Here is a 16452-nt window from a genome sequence, read left to right as displayed (position 1 = left end):
TGGGGAGAATTTCCAAGCTGTTGTTCCGAGTTGTTGCGCGGAGGACTTTCGCCGAGCTATTTCCGAGCTATTGGGCGGAGGACTTTTGCCAAGCTGTTTCAAGCTGGGAAGAATTTCCGAGCTGTTTCGCGGAGGATTTTTGCCGAGCTGACTCACGAAGCGTATTTTCTGAGCTGATTTCGCCGATCTACTTCATGGAGCTATTTTCTTAAAGCGGGATTTGCCGAGCAAGTTTGCCGAGCTGACCCACGAAGCATATTTTCCGAGCTGATTTTCGCCGATCTGCTTCATGGAGCTATTTTCTTGGAGCGGGACTTGCCGAGCAAGTTTGCGAAGCTGACTCACGGAGTGTATTTTCGAGCTGATTTCGCTGATCTGCTTCACAGAGCTATTTTCTCAGAGCGGCACTGGCCAAGATGGTTTGCCAAGCAGCTTGTGCCGGGCTGACTCATGAAGTATATTTTGCCCAGCTGATTTGGCCGAGCAGTTCTTGTCGAGCAGTTCCTATCGAGCAACTCCTGCCCCGCAATTCTTGCCAAGCTGGTTTATGGAGCGAATTTTGCCGAATTGTTCTTACCGAGCAGCTTCATGGCCAGTTAAGCCTACTGAGCCGTGCTCATCTGTTGGGTTGTTTTTGGCTTTCCGAGTCATACTCATCAGCTTGGCCTCTTTTCCTTTTGAGTCGTGCTCATCTGCTGGGCTTTTTTGGCCTCACGAGTCGTGCTCATCATTTGGGCCTCTGGTGCTTAATGAGTCGTGTTCATCTGCTGGGCTTTCTTGGTCTCACGAGTCGTGCTCGTCATTTAGGCCTTTGATGCTTAATGAGTCGTGCTCATTTGCTGAGCTTTCTTGGCCTTCCGAATCGTGCTCATCAGCTGGCCTCTTTGTCTGATGAGTCGTGCTCATCTGCTAGGCTTTTTTGGCCTCATAAGTCGTGCTCATCATTTGGGCCTCTGATGCTTAATAAGTCGTGTTCATCTACTGGGCTTTCTTGGCCTCACGAGTCGTGCTCGTCATTTGGGCCTTTGATGTTTAATGAGTCGTGCTCATCTGCTGGGCTCTCTTGGCGTCACGAGTCGTGCTCGTCATTTGGGCCTTTGATGCTTAATGAGTCATGCTCATCTGCTAGGCTTTCTTGGCCTCACGAGTCATGCTTGTCATTTGGGCCTTGAATGCTTGTAGAGTCATGCTCATTTATAGTGGGTTTCAATTCAACCCTTTCTCCGAGGCGTCGTCACCATCCTATCCGTCCTGCAGAAATGTGATAAATGCATGTTTAAATATGTCGTATCTTGGGAAGTGGCTTAAATGAACGTTCTCACTTATGGGTTGTCAGTCTGACGCTGTTTCTGAGGCGACGTCGTCTTTCCGAGGCGCCATCTGTCCTCGGGAAGTTGCATATACTCGGTATTGGCGCCACGGCCGTGCACGTGTTAGTGATTTTCTGTACTTTCATAAATTCTCTGTGTCCTTTCCCTCTCTCTCGAGACGCAAACGTTCTTCTGCAAGCAAGATTTGTTGAGATTCCCGCCCTTGGGGATTTGTGTCGTCCTCTCTTTATAAGGGCTAGACTCCCTCATTCTCTTCTCATCTTCAATCCAAAGGACTCTCTCATTCTCTTCTCATTTTCCGTCCAAAAGGTCCCCTACTTATCGTTAGGTACGCTCTCCCTTTCAATTGCATGTTTGCTTTGTTATTCTTCATGTTCTTCACTGTTCTTGCGTTCACTTTGTCTGCTTGATCTTTTGTGGTATGGTGACTTTGCTGTTTTTGGGCAAAATTTTTCTGGTTTGATCTGTTTTGGCATCGTTCCCTCTTTGTTTTTGTTGGGGGCTTGCTCGTTTGATCCATTTGTAAAGGTTTTATTTCTTTCACTCTTTGATTTCCTAATGGAGTCTTCTTCGCAACCTTTTGAGGGCTCCTACTATAGTAAGGAGTGCTCGTTGCGACCTCACTCCCTCCAACCTGCAGAATGTTCGCTATTTTTTTGCCATCCCCCAGAGTATTACTGTTAGGTTACCCTCTGTTTCCGAATCAGCCCTTGATCCGGACTCCGAGGAGCTCTGCCTGTATACGAATTACTTGGACTTGGGTCTTAGACTCCCTTTTCCCCCCTTTATCTCTAATGTATTACGTCTTTACCGAATAGCGCCCTCCTAGTTGGTTCCGAACTCCTACCTCTCGCTCACCTGTTTCGCCGTCCTTCTGCTCCTTCTGGGCTACCAACCTACGGTTCCTCTCTTCAAGAGTTGCTTCCAAATGCAAACGCACTCAATAGAGAAGGAGTTGTATTATTTCAACTCTTTACCAAGCTATAAGCTTTTTACACCGGGCAACTCTTCCATACATAACTGGAAGTCCCGGTATTTCTTTGCCTCGGGGGAGTTGAACTATACGGGCTCTCTTATCTGGTCTGCTCCTCTTGATGGTAACGTTATCTCTCCCTATCTACCTTTTTATACAAGGCTGCGAGTAGGTTATCCGCTGACTCACCTGTTTTCCTTTCATCCCTTTTCCTTTCTTCCACGGCTTTCCCCTGAAGAGTAGGTCATCCTAAAAGAGCTGCGAACCCTTGGCGAACAGGGAATTAATCCCTCACGAGGAGCTGCTCCAGGAGCGTGTCCTCGTGCAGTGGGGGATTAGCCCGGTTTCCTCAAGTCTTACCTCACCTTTGATTTCTATATATGTGTTCGAGTATTCTCTCTATTGTTGGTGTTTTTATCTCCTCTCATTGTCTTTGCAGATATGGACTTCAACAGATATAAATCTCTCATGGGGAAAGCTAAGAAGCAGAGGACGAGTAGGAGTAGGGAGAAAAGAAGGGAGGTCGAGGGAGAATCCTCTCAAAGGGATGCAGCTGTCGTAGGTGATACTGGAGCTCGTGCTGATGAGAACATTGCTGCTCCTCCTCTGATCCCTCTGACTCATAATGAGGCAATCTTTCACAAGCCGACCCATTCTGCCTCTGCTCTACGTCGGGCGGTACACGTTGAAGACTATGTGCAGGCTCAGTGCACTCTTCCTTATGCTCTTTCAGCAAAGATCCGCCATACCTCTTCCCAGGTATACTCTTTAGTTGGGTTATTTTTCTCCTTATATATTGTTTTGTTATCTGTTCTGCCATTTGTTCAGCTGGCGACAATGGCCTTAGCCCAAGAAGAGAAGGTTGTCGAGATGTACCGACAAACCTTGGATGCTAGGGAAAAGTACATCGTTGCTCAGAATGAACTTCGTGAGGCCGAGATCCGTGAGCGGGCCCTGCAGGCTGAAAATGAGCATATTCATAGGGAAGAGGTACCTGCCAAAGAAGCTGCTGCTGCTAATGCCTCCCGAACCGCAGTGAAGGAGTACAAGGACTCCACACAGTTTGTCATCGACACCTCCAAGGCTTACAGGGTGGGGTTCAGGAGGTGCCGGGACCAGGTCAAAACCAAGCACCCTAACCTTTCCCCGGACGGTGTGAGCTCACACGGATATGGCAACGAGAGTCCTGAATCCGTGGAAGATCTGGAGGAGGATGAGGAAGGGGAGGAAGAGGAAGCTGGAGAGGGAAGCAAGGCAAGCTAGTTAGCTGGAACTTCACTTGTAATATATATTCTTAAACTTTATTGACGTAGTACAATTATTGTAATCGGAACTTTTATTACTACGTTGTAAGAAATGCTTTCAAAAATAGTATTTTTTTAACATATCCGAATTCCATGTGTTATTAATCTTTTTCTCCTCTACATCCTCCAACTTGTATGTCCCCGGCTTTATCTCGGTTGTAACTCTGTATGGACCCTCCCAATTTGGCTTCAATTTGTGCGACCCCGACTCTGTTGGGCTGGTTCGCGCCTTCCTTAGAACCAAGTTTCCAGGTTGGAAATTTTGTACTCTGACGCGATTGTTGTAATATTTTGCTACCCTCTGTTGGTATGCTGCAACTTTCAGACTCGCCTGATCCTGTCTCTCTTCCAACAGGTCTATTTCTGATCTGAACTCTTCATTGTTGGTCTGCTCGTTAAAGTGTTGCCTTTGCCAGGAGGGTATCCCTACCTCTGCTTGGATTACCGCTTCTGCGCCAAAGACGAGCATAAACGGGGTTTCCCCTGTTGCCGCTCTCTTGGTGGTGTGGTATGCCCATATGACGGACGAGAGTTCCTTTACCCATCTACCTTGCCTAAATTCGAGTCGCGTCCTCAGCCCGTGCAGTATCATCCGGTTCATGTTCTCTACCTATCCATTGTTCTGGGAGTGCGCCATTGACGCGAAGACGAGCTTAATAGATAAGTCCAAACAGAACTTTTTGAAGCGTTCATTGTCGAACTGCCTCCCGTGGTCGATAACTATTGCCCAAGGGATTCCGAAATGACAAACCACTGATGTCCACACGAAGTGCGTAATGTTTTGCTCTGTTATGGTGGCTAGGTGTTCGACCTTTACCCACTTAGTGAAATAGTCGATTACTACCAACAAAAACTTTCTTTGGCCAGTTGCCTGCAGTAGAGGTCCCAGGATGTCTATTCCCCACTGGGCAAGGGACAGGGACTGGTTAGAGGGGAGAGTAGATTAGAGGGTACGTGTGGTACTGCTGCGCATCTCTGACACATGTCGCATCGTTTGACGAGTTCAAGCGCGTCTTTCTTCATCGTGGGCCAGTAAAACCCCTGCCGCATGGCTTTGTGGGCTAAGGCCCTACTAGCAAGGTGGTTTCCGCACACTCCTTCCTGAATTTCCCTTAGTTCCCTTCTTCATTGCTTAGACAACGAGTGTTAGGGATTGTCTGTACAACTCCCGGCCTATCAGCATATATCTTGCTGCCTTCCTTCTCACTTTCAGAGATTCCTTGTTGTCCTCTAGTAGGGATCCGTCCTGAAGGTACAGGAATAGAGGCGCCCTCGAATCCTCCTTGCTGATTTCAGATTCCACTAAGTTAATTCTGTCCTCCTCATATAAGGGTTTCCCTATCCGCTCTAGATAAATAATGTCATTCCATTCCGCGCTGATTGCTGAGGCCAATCTAGCAAGTGCATCGGCCTTTTTGTTCTCGGCCCTTGGTACGCATTCTATGTCAAAATGAACTAACGCTTTTGCGTATTCTTGAGCCTTTGCGAGGTACTTCTTCATTTTTTGATCCCTAACCTCAAATTCTCCTTTCAGCTGCTTTACCACTAGCTGGGAATCACTCGAAACCTTGATCTGTGCCACTCCTAGTGCTTCTACCAAGCGTAGACTTGCTAACAAAGCTTCATACTCCGCATCGTTGTTTGTTGCCGAGAACTCTAATTTTAGTGCGAAAAGAGTTTCGCTGCCGTCCGAGGCTAAGAGGATGAATCCAGCTCCTCCTCCAGCCGCGTTAGACAACCCATTGACATGTAGCGCCCATACATCTGACTTAGCAGCTGACTCGGGGAGTCTTTCGGCTGTGAAGTCCGCAAGCACTGGGGCCTTGACAACGGGCCTTGATTGGTATTGTATGTCGAATTCACTTAATTCGATTAACCACCTCATCATCCTTCCCGAACTCTCTGGCCGCGACAGAATCTGTCTCATTGGCAGGTTTGTTAGCACAATTACCTTGTGGACCTAAAAGTAGGGCTTCAATTTTTGCACAGCACAAACGATGGAGAAAGCTATCTTTTCCACCGTACAATAATTTTTTTTAGCTCCACTCAGCACCTTACTAGTATCGTATATGGGCTGATGCCTTCGGCCTTCTTCCCGTACCAGGAGTGCGCTAACGGCATTTTCTGTAGATGCTATATATAGGTAGAGGTCTTCTCCTGTCTTTGCCTTCGTTAAAAGGGGTGGGGAACCAAGGTACTACTTGAACTGTTCGAAGGCTTTGGCCTGCTCCTTCCCCTATTTGAATCCTCCCTTCTTCCTTAGTGCTTTGAAGAAAGGTAAGCCTGTCTCCCGAGTAGGAGAAAAATCTACTAAGAGAGGCTATCCTCCCTGTCAAGACTTGTATCTCCTTCTTCGTCCGCGGAGCCTCCATTTCTAATAGTGCTCTTATTTTGTCTGGGTTGGCTTCTATGCCTCTGTAGGTCACCATAAAGCCCAGGAACTTTCCTACAGAAACACCGAACACACATTTCGACGGGTTCAGTTTCATTTGGTATCGGCGAAGGAGTTCAAACGTTTCCCTCAGGTCTTTACAGTGCTTCCCTACCTCCAAACTTTTTACCAGCATATCGTCCACGTACACCTCCATTATTTTTCCGAGCTGATCTTTAAAGATCCTGTTCACCAATCTCTGGTATGTGGCTTCTGCATTTTTTAGCCCGAAGGGCATTACTCGGCAACAATACATGCCCCTTTTAGTGATAAAAGATGTTTTTTCTTCGTCTGCTCGACACATAGGGATCTGATTGTATCCCGAGTAAGCATCCATGAAGCTGAGGAGTTCGTGCCCAGAGGTCAAATCTACCAGCTGGTCGATTCGGGGGAGAGGAAAGTTGTCCTTTGGGCACGCCTTATTCAGGTCCGTGAAGTCTATGCAAGTGCGCCATTTTCCGTTCGGCTTCCTTACAAGAACCACGTTGCTCAGCCACTCCGGGTAGTCTACCTCCCTGACGAAGTTGGCTTGCACCAGCTTCGTCACTTCCTCGTCGATTATCTTAATTCGCTCCATTGCGAAACTCCTTTTTTTCTGTTTCACAGGTCAGTGATTGGGGTCGATCTGCAGTCTATGCTCCATGACTGCAGGATCAATGTATGGCATGTCTGCGGCTGACCAGGCGAACACATCAATGAATTCGTTCAACAGTTCACTTAGCTCTGCTTTCAAGGTGTCGGGCAAGTGATTTTCGATCTGCACACTTCTCTCCTGGTGGCCCTTAGGGGTATGTGCATGATGTCTTCTTCCACTGTACTGATTTGAGGATACTCGCCCCTTACTTCTAGGTCCTCCACCGTTAGGGTTTCTCTTGCCTCCATCTTTCCTTTCAAAGTCATTACGTAGCAGCTCCGAGCAGTTGCTTGATCTCCTTTGACAAACCCTGTCCCGTGTGGTGTAGGGAATTTGATTTTGATGTGGTATGTTGAGGTTACAGCCCGAACCGCATTAAGCAAAGGGCGACCCAATATGATATTTTGTACACTGAAGGTCAGTCAACCACAAGGAACTCTGTCAGCGTAGTAACTTGCTGTGGGGTCGTCCCCATTGTCACTGGCACCGTGATTGTACCCAAGGGATGAACAACGTCTCCCCCGAATCCGACCAGAGGAGTTAAGACTGGTTTGAGTCATTACTTATTGATTTTCATTCCGACCAGGACCAACCAGAACATGACGTTTGCTGAGCTCCCTTTGTCTATCAACACGCGTCTGACTTTATAACTCGCAACCAGCAGGGAGAGCACCAGTGCGACATCATGTGGCTGTTGTACCCCTTCTTCGTCTCCGATGTCGAAGGTTACGACGTCGTCTTTTTTTGCTTCATTTGCTACTGGTTTCCCCCTTCTCCATCGAGAGCACCTGTTTAGCATATCTTTTGCGAGCACCCCCACTATCTCCTCCGCTAGCGGATCCTCCGAAGATCACCGCAATTTCCCCTATGACCTGCACTTCTTTCTCTTTTGCGCAAGGCCTCCTTTGCCCGAGAGGTTCCCTTTGTGGATCTTTTTCCTTTATAAACTTTGACAGGTATCCATTTCTTATTAGGGCTTCGATTTCTTTCTTCAACTGAATGCATTCCTCTATGTCGTGACCATGATCCCTATGGAATGCGCAGAACTTGGACATGTTTCGCTTGTGAAGAGGCGTTCGCATGGGTTCAGGCCACGAGACATAGTCCTTCTTTCTGATCTGCATCAATAATTCAGAGCGCGGTACATTCAGGGGTGTGTAGGTAGAGAACTTGTTGGGTTGTCCTCTTATCTTTAGGCTGGTGTGTAGTGCACTAGTCTCGTATCTTTTCGCGGATCTATAGGATTCTCCCGTCTCCCTGCTACTACTTTTCCTTTTCCGCTCTATGCGACTTCCTCTTGTATCCATCATCTCCTCCAAGTTGATGTATTTTTGTGCTTGAGCCATCAGCTCCCCCATATCCACCAGCGATTTTTTCCCTAGAGAGTATAAGAAGCTTCTAGGCTGGAGAGCCGTTGTCAAGGATGCTAAAGCCACCCCCATGTCTAGGTTGCGGATTTCTAGGGTTGTCGTGTTGAAGCGGTGCATGAATTTCTTTAGAGTCTCCTGCTCTCCTTGCGCCATACTCATGAGATGGCCCATTGTTTTAGCAATTCTTCGGCCACTAAGGAAGTGGCCGGTGAATAGTTGTTCCATCTCTGAGAAGGAACCAATTGATCCGGGTCGTAGAGTTCGGTACCAGTCTCTGGCAGTACCCTTAAGGGTTGTTGCAAAAGCTCGGCACATGATGGCGTCTGGAGCCCCTTGCAACTGCATCACCATCTTGAAGGTATCCAGATGATCAATTGGGTTATTTAGACCCTCGTACCTTTCAAAGGTGAGCATCTTGAATCTACTTGGCAGTGGAGCCTCCATGATTTCTTTATTGAATGGTGGCTTTGAGGACCTCAGGGACGCTTCCCCGTAGTAGGGTTTGGTTCTGCCCTCTTTCATCATCTTTTCTATGTGATTTATTTTCTTTATCTTTTCTTCAAGCTCCGTGGATCTTTGTTGATTGACATCTATGCTGTTTGCATCCTCTATTTTCTTGTTGAGGTAGATTTTTTCCTTGTTTTTCGCTGGTTTGTCAGCTTTCTTGTCTACACTGAGGCTCTCTTGCCATTGGTGGAGGACATGCCCTTCCTGACTCTTTTGCTGTAAGAGTTGGTTAAGCATATCCTTCATTTCCTTTTGGAAAGCGAGGAATTCCTTCCTACTGACACCCAATGGTTCTGCGGGTGTGGAGTGGACGGACTGTGACAATTCTTTTCTCGTAGCAAGGATGGAGGTAGAATTGTATGAGGTCGGCATTGCTTGAATGTCGAAAGTCAAGAGTAAGATATGATCGCCTCTTAAAAGCAAGTTCCCACAGACGGCGCCAATTGTTGCGGGAGAAAATTAGCAGGGTTACACCTTCGACTTTCGTTGACCTGAAAAAGGAAGAGAAGAAAGGCTTGGAGGACCCGGGATGTACTCTAGGGGATCACTCTGATGCCTAAGTAAGAGAAATGTTTTTAAAGAGGCTGAATACAACAGTAGAATAAGTTGAATGACTTACATTCGCCTCTTCCTTGCCTCCCTTCTTATAGGAGTTAGGGTTGACCCTCTGGGTGATCTGTCTTTATTGCACAAGGCTTAAATTGCTCTCAGGTCATAAAGTGTTGGCGCACATCACTCAGTCATTTAAGCCGCTGGCGTAGATCTCTCCTCCTCTTCATCGAGTTGGAGTTGATTGTTCTTGTCGAATTATTTGACTTCCCCGCCGGGGGGGGGGGGGCATGGGCTAGGCGTCTTGCTCTTATTGGGCTAATTTATTTTGGGCACATCAATATAAAAACCAGATTCTCTCACTTTTGTGCATATATTTTATTTCTTAAAATTATCTATGCAAGCATTGATTGAATAATAAAACTAATAACATAAAAATAATATTATATTAACTCATAACATATTTATATATATATAACTATCTATAACAGTTTGTGTCCATTTTTTAACACTATAAAATGTCAATATAAAATTTATACTCCAATAAAAAATTTATTCTTATTTGACCATATTTGTAATAATTCATTATGAGTTAGAGAGCAAATGCTGAAAATAGAAGCAAAAAGCAATTATAAGTAAACTTGATACAAAATTTAAATAAAATATTACACGCATGACTAGTGCAAAGAACATAGTAGTTGATGAACAAATACCCACTATTGATTTCCTCATTTGAAAGCAAGACTCGGAGGTGTTGGTTTGTTCACATGTATCATCATCATGCATGCTAAATGCTAAAAACTTCAACTTATAAAGAATTAGAAACTACTCATTTGATGATAAAAGTATCTCAACACTCATACATATATTAGAACATAGTGTTCTGCAGATTGCGGTTAAAATCAAAAACTGCTTTTAAGTTCAGGGGATCCATCCTCATGGCTTGTCTCAATCTGGGCCACCATAATCATGCCAGCCCCATAAATTGGTACAAAATAAGATTTTCTTTTTTAAATAGAAGAAGAAGAAATATTATTCAATAAGAAGGAATGCATAAACAAGAAGAATAAAGGAATCCTCCTAAGATAATAAAAGATAATGTTACTTTCCGAACAATAATAAAATACAATAACAGCTATAATCAAGGCTTAAGCATCATTCATCTTTTTCTTTTTTCGTGATAGAAAGCTTATGTTTTATTAAATGAGTCAATTATATGAAATTCAATGTGGAAAATGTAAAGCAATACTCATGCACATTAGACTATTAGATTTTATTTTATTTTTATCGTTTCTTTGTTAGGTAAGCGGATTTGTTTCGCGGGCCAAGAGACTAGACTTATTGGGTAGTTTTGTAATTTATGTTTGACGCAATATGAAAACGTATGATGTTAGATCCTAAAAAAAAAAAATTATTAAAAAAAAAAAACCTATTCAGACTAAGCCATTTTGTTGGTATAAAAACGAAAAAGAAATATATATATTTTCGATCATGTCCTCATAGACGGGAAATCAAACCAAAGATAAAATAATAAATCATATTCAATTTAGTTCAATATTAATCAGCTCAACAGTATCCTACAAGACCCCAACATGTGAAGCAAACACACCCTAAAATAATCTTTCAAGCATCCTTTAATCTACATTGCTAGTGCTCAATGTCCAATGTGACGCTTACTCCAATTTGAAGCAACGTTAACAATTTTTTCTAGTAAGTCCTCGCTTTAACATCCCAAGAGTAGCCCCAAAAATACAAAACTAGAGTCAAAACAAGCTTGAATTTCCTTGATTTACTTTTTTCTTCTCTTTTTTTTGTGGGGCAGGGTGGGGGGATTTAATACCTCCATGAAATGCAATAACCAGACAACAAAACCTATAAAATAGTATCATAATGAGAGGGAAAGAGAAACAGACACATCAAAAGTCATTGAGAATGCTCAAATAATCCAAAAAATAAAGTCCTTGATGAAAAAATTGTGAATTATTATTATTTACATAATCACATCTATGGATCGTATTTGGTTTTTAAATGGTCAGTTTATTTGCCCACTTGACCAAACCTTGAGATTCTTTTGTATGTTATCCCAACACAACAACTGAATAATAATAATAATCTTGAAGAGAACTGTTTACCATCTCTTGGGCTCCAGAACAGCCACCAAAAGTCTCTCGCTTCATTAGATTCATTAATAACAAGGACAAAATGTAGAAACTGAAGGAAGAGTCAGAGCAAAATGAGTGCATGGGTTACTCGGACAACACAGCCACAGACAAGCGAGGAAGGGAATCACAAATAAGCACCATCACGTTTTTATATTCTTCTCTTGGGGTAAACAGAGGTGTCTAGATTAGAACCAACCAGACAACAAAGAAGAAAGAGTTGAATCAACAATTAGAGTAAGGCAAAGAGAATTATTGAATTTAGAAATTTCAGATGCATGAGAGAGAGAGAGAGATGGCTTCAATTGAAGAATGTATACGGAAGACACCTGAGAATTCGAGAAAAGGTTAACATTACTGGTGCCTAGAAACACTGCTAGCTGCAAGCCAACCAAAAGTACAAAACTCCTATACCTTCAACCATGATGACTGATCCAGCAAGCCTCTAAAATTCCACTCAGGAACACATCCTCTCACGCGACAGAATAGATGAAAAATGCAGCCATCGCAAAAGCAATAGCTGGTCTCCAAGATCCATCCACAAAACACGGGATTATTTACTATCAGAGTCAGGGCTGGTCATATACGTAGGTCTTATAATACAAGCTCTGCACATGAGGGACTCGAAGTTCTGCAGAATCCTCTATAGCCTTCCCAAGCATCCAAGGCCAGATTGTAGGCATCCATATCACAGAAACCTAAAACCCCTTCCCTCTTTGGCTTTGTGTAATGTGAACTTACCCAAGGTAATCTAATGAATGTGCTTCTTATCAGAAACCCCTCTCACCAAAAACTCATATGTCATGTTTGGTTTGCAGAATGAAAGGGTAGAAAATGAAATGGAAAGAAAATTTGAATGATTAGCCGTGAGCATGATGACATCAAGTGATAAATTTGATTCCACTCCATTCGTACATACCAAAAACATGTAGCTAATAGCTCCATAATTCTTTTCAAAAGCATTTTTAGGAATCGTAAAACAAGATATAGTATAAATAGGGATAGTCGAAATAACAAAGTAGACCAAAATCTCCTTCCCTACAGGCAACAAGAAATCATCCACCTTTACACTACGTTCCAAAGCCTGTCCATAATGAATTGAAGGAGATCCTTTTGGATCTACCTCGAGCAATAGCAAACCCTAAGCAGCAGCACACAAATGTAATGTTTATGAATTTTTTTCCAAGCTCACACATCGCATATTTGTGTTTTTTTAAGCCCTTTTGAATCCTTAGTTCAACTTATAAACATTGTTTAGTGAGGGAATAAATTTTACATTGGTTTTAAAACTGTTTTTGACCAAAAAATTTATATTTTTTCACTTCTCATTAGTTATACAACTGATAAATAAATTAATAAAACAAAATATGTAAGCTTGTAAAATGATATATTCCATCAATCTATTAGGAACATAAAACATACAATTTTTTTTTTAAATTCTGTTATTTTATAAAGTAATAAAAATCTAATAAATTTAGACCAATATGGTTTAACATATGCTCTAAAATTACAATATAAGAAAAAAACTATCAATTAGAAAAATATAATGAACTTAAGACAAATATTGTAAAACATAAGCTTTTATGATAGTTCTATTGTTATCATATTGTAATTTTAAAGCTTATGTTTAAAATTACAATATGATAACAATAGAACTATCATAAAATATATATATATAAGTATTAACAACTTGAAGAAGACAAAAACTAAAAAAGAAAAAGAGAAATTTGAACAATATAGAAAATAAATACAACCCCACCTGTGATGCACTTAAATGTCCTAATTTTTTCACACACAGCCAGTCCCAAGCCCGGGTTAAGGAGGAGGGTTGCATTAGGTAGCTGACAGCCAGTGCAAAATTTGTCAGATCACTATGATATGAATCCTTACCGAATATTTGCTAGGGCGTCCCCTACGAGCGACGCGTTGCACTTGAACCACCCGGGTGTAGCGAAAAGTGGGCGAGGGTGGGCTAGGTCATCGCCCCGAAGCGACGCGCCGTGTCGGCGCCCGGGTACGATGTCAAATATGCGAGGGGTCCTGCATCATTCTAGACGTGGGCAAGTAAAGACGTTAGTTCAGGAAACTAAGATTAGATAAGCAACTTGGAATATAGGGACACTTACGGGTAAAAGCATGGAAATTGTGGATACAATGATTAGAAGAAGAATTAATATAATTTGCCTTCAAGAAACTAAGTGGGTGGGGGAGAAAGCTAGAGAAATCGATAAATCAGGTTTTAAACTTTGGTACACTGGAAAAGAAAAACATAAGAATGGAGTAGGCATTATTATAGACAAAAACTTAAAAGATAGCGTTGTGGATGTAATTAGAGTAAGGGACAGAATTATAAAAATCAAAATGGTATTAGGACAAGAGACAATAAATATCATTAGTGCTCATGCTCCTCAAGTTGGCTTAGCAGAAAATCTTAAGAGACAATTTTGGGAAGATATGGATAGTATTATACAAGGCATACCAGGGACTGAGAAAATATTTATAGGAGGAGATCTGAATGGACACGTTGGAAGAGATAATAAAAATTATGAAATGATACATAGAGGATATGGATATGGAGACAAAAATGAGTCTGGGGAGATGATCTTAGACTTTGCTATGTCATATGATTTTAGTATAATGAATACTTGCTTTAAGAAGAGAGAAGAACACTTAATAACCTTTAAAAGTGGACAAAATAGAAGTCAAATAGATTTTTTTTTAACTAGGAGGGTAGATCGTGTATCATGCAAGGATTGTAAAGTTATTCCAGGTGAAAGTCTAACCACACAACATAGAGTCTTAGTGTTAGATATATGCATTAAAAAATGGAAGAAAAATGATAAAATAAACCAGTGTAGGAGAACTAGATGGTGGAACCTAAAAGGAGAAAATATAATAAAATTTAAAGATAAAATGATCAAAGATGGGGATTGGACCTTAGAGGATGGGATAGATTCAAATACTCTTTGGAATAGATTAGCTAACTCTATTAAAAAGATAGCAAAAGAGATTTTAGGCGAATCAAGGGGAAGATTCTCAAATAGCAAAGAAAGTTGGTGGTGGGATAAAGATGTACAAAACATCATAAAGACAAAAAGAATTTGGTATAAAACGTGGCAAAAATGTAGAAACAACGATAACTTTGAAAAATATAAGGAGGCAAGAAAAGATACAAAAAGGGCCGTTAGTGAAGCTAAATATAGATCATTTAATAGTTTGTATGATAGATTAGGTACAAAAGAAGGGGAAAGAGATATATTTAAACTTACTAAAGCTAGAGAAAGGAAGAACAAGGACTTAGAAAATGTAAAATGTATAAAAAGTGAGGATGATATTGTCTTGGTTAAGGACGAAGATATTAAAGAAAGATGGATAAAAAGTGAGGATGATATTGTCTTGGTTAAGGACGAAGATATTAAAGAAAGATGGCGAAGTTACTTTAGTAAGTTGTTTAATGAAAACCAAATAGAAGGCTTAAATTTAGAATTGTCAAGTGAGGAAAAGACTAAAAATATAAGATTTATTCGAAAAATTAGAGTTAACGAAGTTAAGTTTGCACTAAAAAAGATGAAAAATGAGAAAGCTATGGGACCAGATAACATCCCAATTGAAGTTTGGAAATGCTTGGGTGATAACGGAATTATATGGTTAACTAATTTATTTAATACAATTGTAAAAACTAAGAAAATGCCAGATGAATGGAGGAAAAGCACTTTAATACCTATATACAAAAATAAAGGAGATATTCAAAATTGTAATAACTATCGTGGAATTAAACTTATGAGTCATACGATGAAACTATGGGAAAGAGTAGTTGAACAAAGATTAAGGTTAGAAACGAAGATCTCAGAAAATCAATTTGGTTTTATGCCTGAGAGATCTACCACGGAAGCTATTTATCTTTTAAGAAGATTAATGGAAAAGTTTAGGAAAAGAAGAGGGACTTGCATATGATATTTATTGACCTTGAGAAAGCATATGATAGGATACCTAGGGAAGTTTTATGGTGGGTTTTAGAAAAAAAGGTGTATGTTGTAGGTATACCGATGTCATTAAGGATATGTACGATGGAGTAATGACTAGTGCAAAGACTATAGATGGAGAAACTAGAGAATTTCCAATTACCATAGGTGTACATCAAGGATCTGCTTTGAGTCCTTATCTTTTTGCTTTAGTGATGGACCAATTGACTAAGAGTATTCAAAAGGAGGTTCCATGGTGTATGTTGTTTGCAGATGATATTGTATTAATTGACGAAACTAGGGATGGAGTAGAGGCTGAGTTAGAATTATGGAGAGAAGCTTTGGAATCTAGAGGCTTTAAGATAAGTAGAAATAAAACAGAATATATGAAATGTAATTTTAGTAATGATAGGAGGAATATTGGAGACAAAGTTAAACTTGATGATGAAGAAATAAATAGTACTTGTAGATTTCGATACCTTGGATCTATTATGCAAGCTGAAGGAGAAATTGAAGATGATGTAATGCATAGAGTTAAAGCAGGTTGGGTAAAATGGAGAAGTTCTTCAAGTGTTCTATGTGATCGTAGAATACCCTTAAAATTGAAAGGGAAGTTTTATAGGACAGCTATAAGACCAACTATGCTATATGGATCAGAATGTTGGGCGACGAAGAAACATAATATCCAAAAAGTAAAAGTTGCCGAGATGAGGATGCTTAGATGGATGAGTGGTATAACATTAAAAGATAAATTAAGGAATGAACATATTCGTGGTAAGTTAGGTGTAGCTCCTATAGAAGATAAGATAAGGGAAGGACGACTCAGATGGTATGGACACTTGCAACGTAGGCCTTATAGTGCACCTGTGAGGAAGAGTGACTTAGTTACTGTGAGGGGCAGTAGAAGGGGTAGGGGTAGACCTAAAATAACTTGGGAGGAGATAGTGAGTAAGGATTTAATGTCTTTGAATCTATCAAAAGAAATGGTCCATGATTGCATAAATTGGCGGAAAATGATTCATATAGCCGACCCCACTTAGTGGGACTAAGGCTTGGTTTTGTTGTTGTTGTATAGAAAATAAATACCAAACTACTAATAATATCAAAATAAATACTTCTTTAACGACACTTTGTTCATATAAAATTTCTAATTAATACATCTTTCATGAATATTACAAAAATAAAAAATAAATAAAGAATTTGGAATCATTATCATGCTCACAGTAATCTTC

At 41.2% G+C, this 16452-nt stretch overlaps 1 protein-coding gene across 1 annotated transcript; it reads right to left on the bottom strand.

Moving 5' to 3' along the window:
- Nucleotides 1-7236: 7236 nt before the first annotated feature.
- LOC131143991 (uncharacterized) lies at nucleotides 7237-8568 on the bottom strand. Its single transcript, XM_058092340.1, has 2 exons — nucleotides 7462-8568; nucleotides 7237-7311 (listed from the first exon to the last, which is right to left on the bottom strand). The coding sequence occupies exons 1-2, from the start codon at nucleotides 8566-8568 to the stop codon at nucleotides 7237-7239; spliced, it is 1182 nt and encodes a 393-aa protein (XP_057948323.1).
- Between the last annotated feature and the right edge of the window lie 7884 nt (nucleotides 8569-16452).

This window comes from Malania oleifera, chromosome 12 (assembly GCF_029873635.1).
Source record: "Malania oleifera isolate guangnan ecotype guangnan chromosome 12, ASM2987363v1, whole genome shotgun sequence".
Classification (NCBI taxonomy): Eukaryota; Viridiplantae; Streptophyta; class Magnoliopsida; order Santalales; family Ximeniaceae; genus Malania; species Malania oleifera.
Note: the sequence above shows the minus strand (reverse complement) of the source record. Positions and strands in the feature narration are given on the sequence as shown.

Bases quoted from the DNA above. Each gene is read 5' to 3' on its own strand.
- LOC131143991 (XM_058092340.1), bottom strand. From the start codon at position 8,568: ATGATGAAAGAGGGCAGAACCAAACCCTACTACGGGGAAGCGTCCCTG. The intron at 7,312-7,461 runs GTGCTCTCGATG...TTATAAAGTCAG, and splicing joins GCAAAAGATATGCTAAACAG to ACGCGTGTTGATAGACAAAG.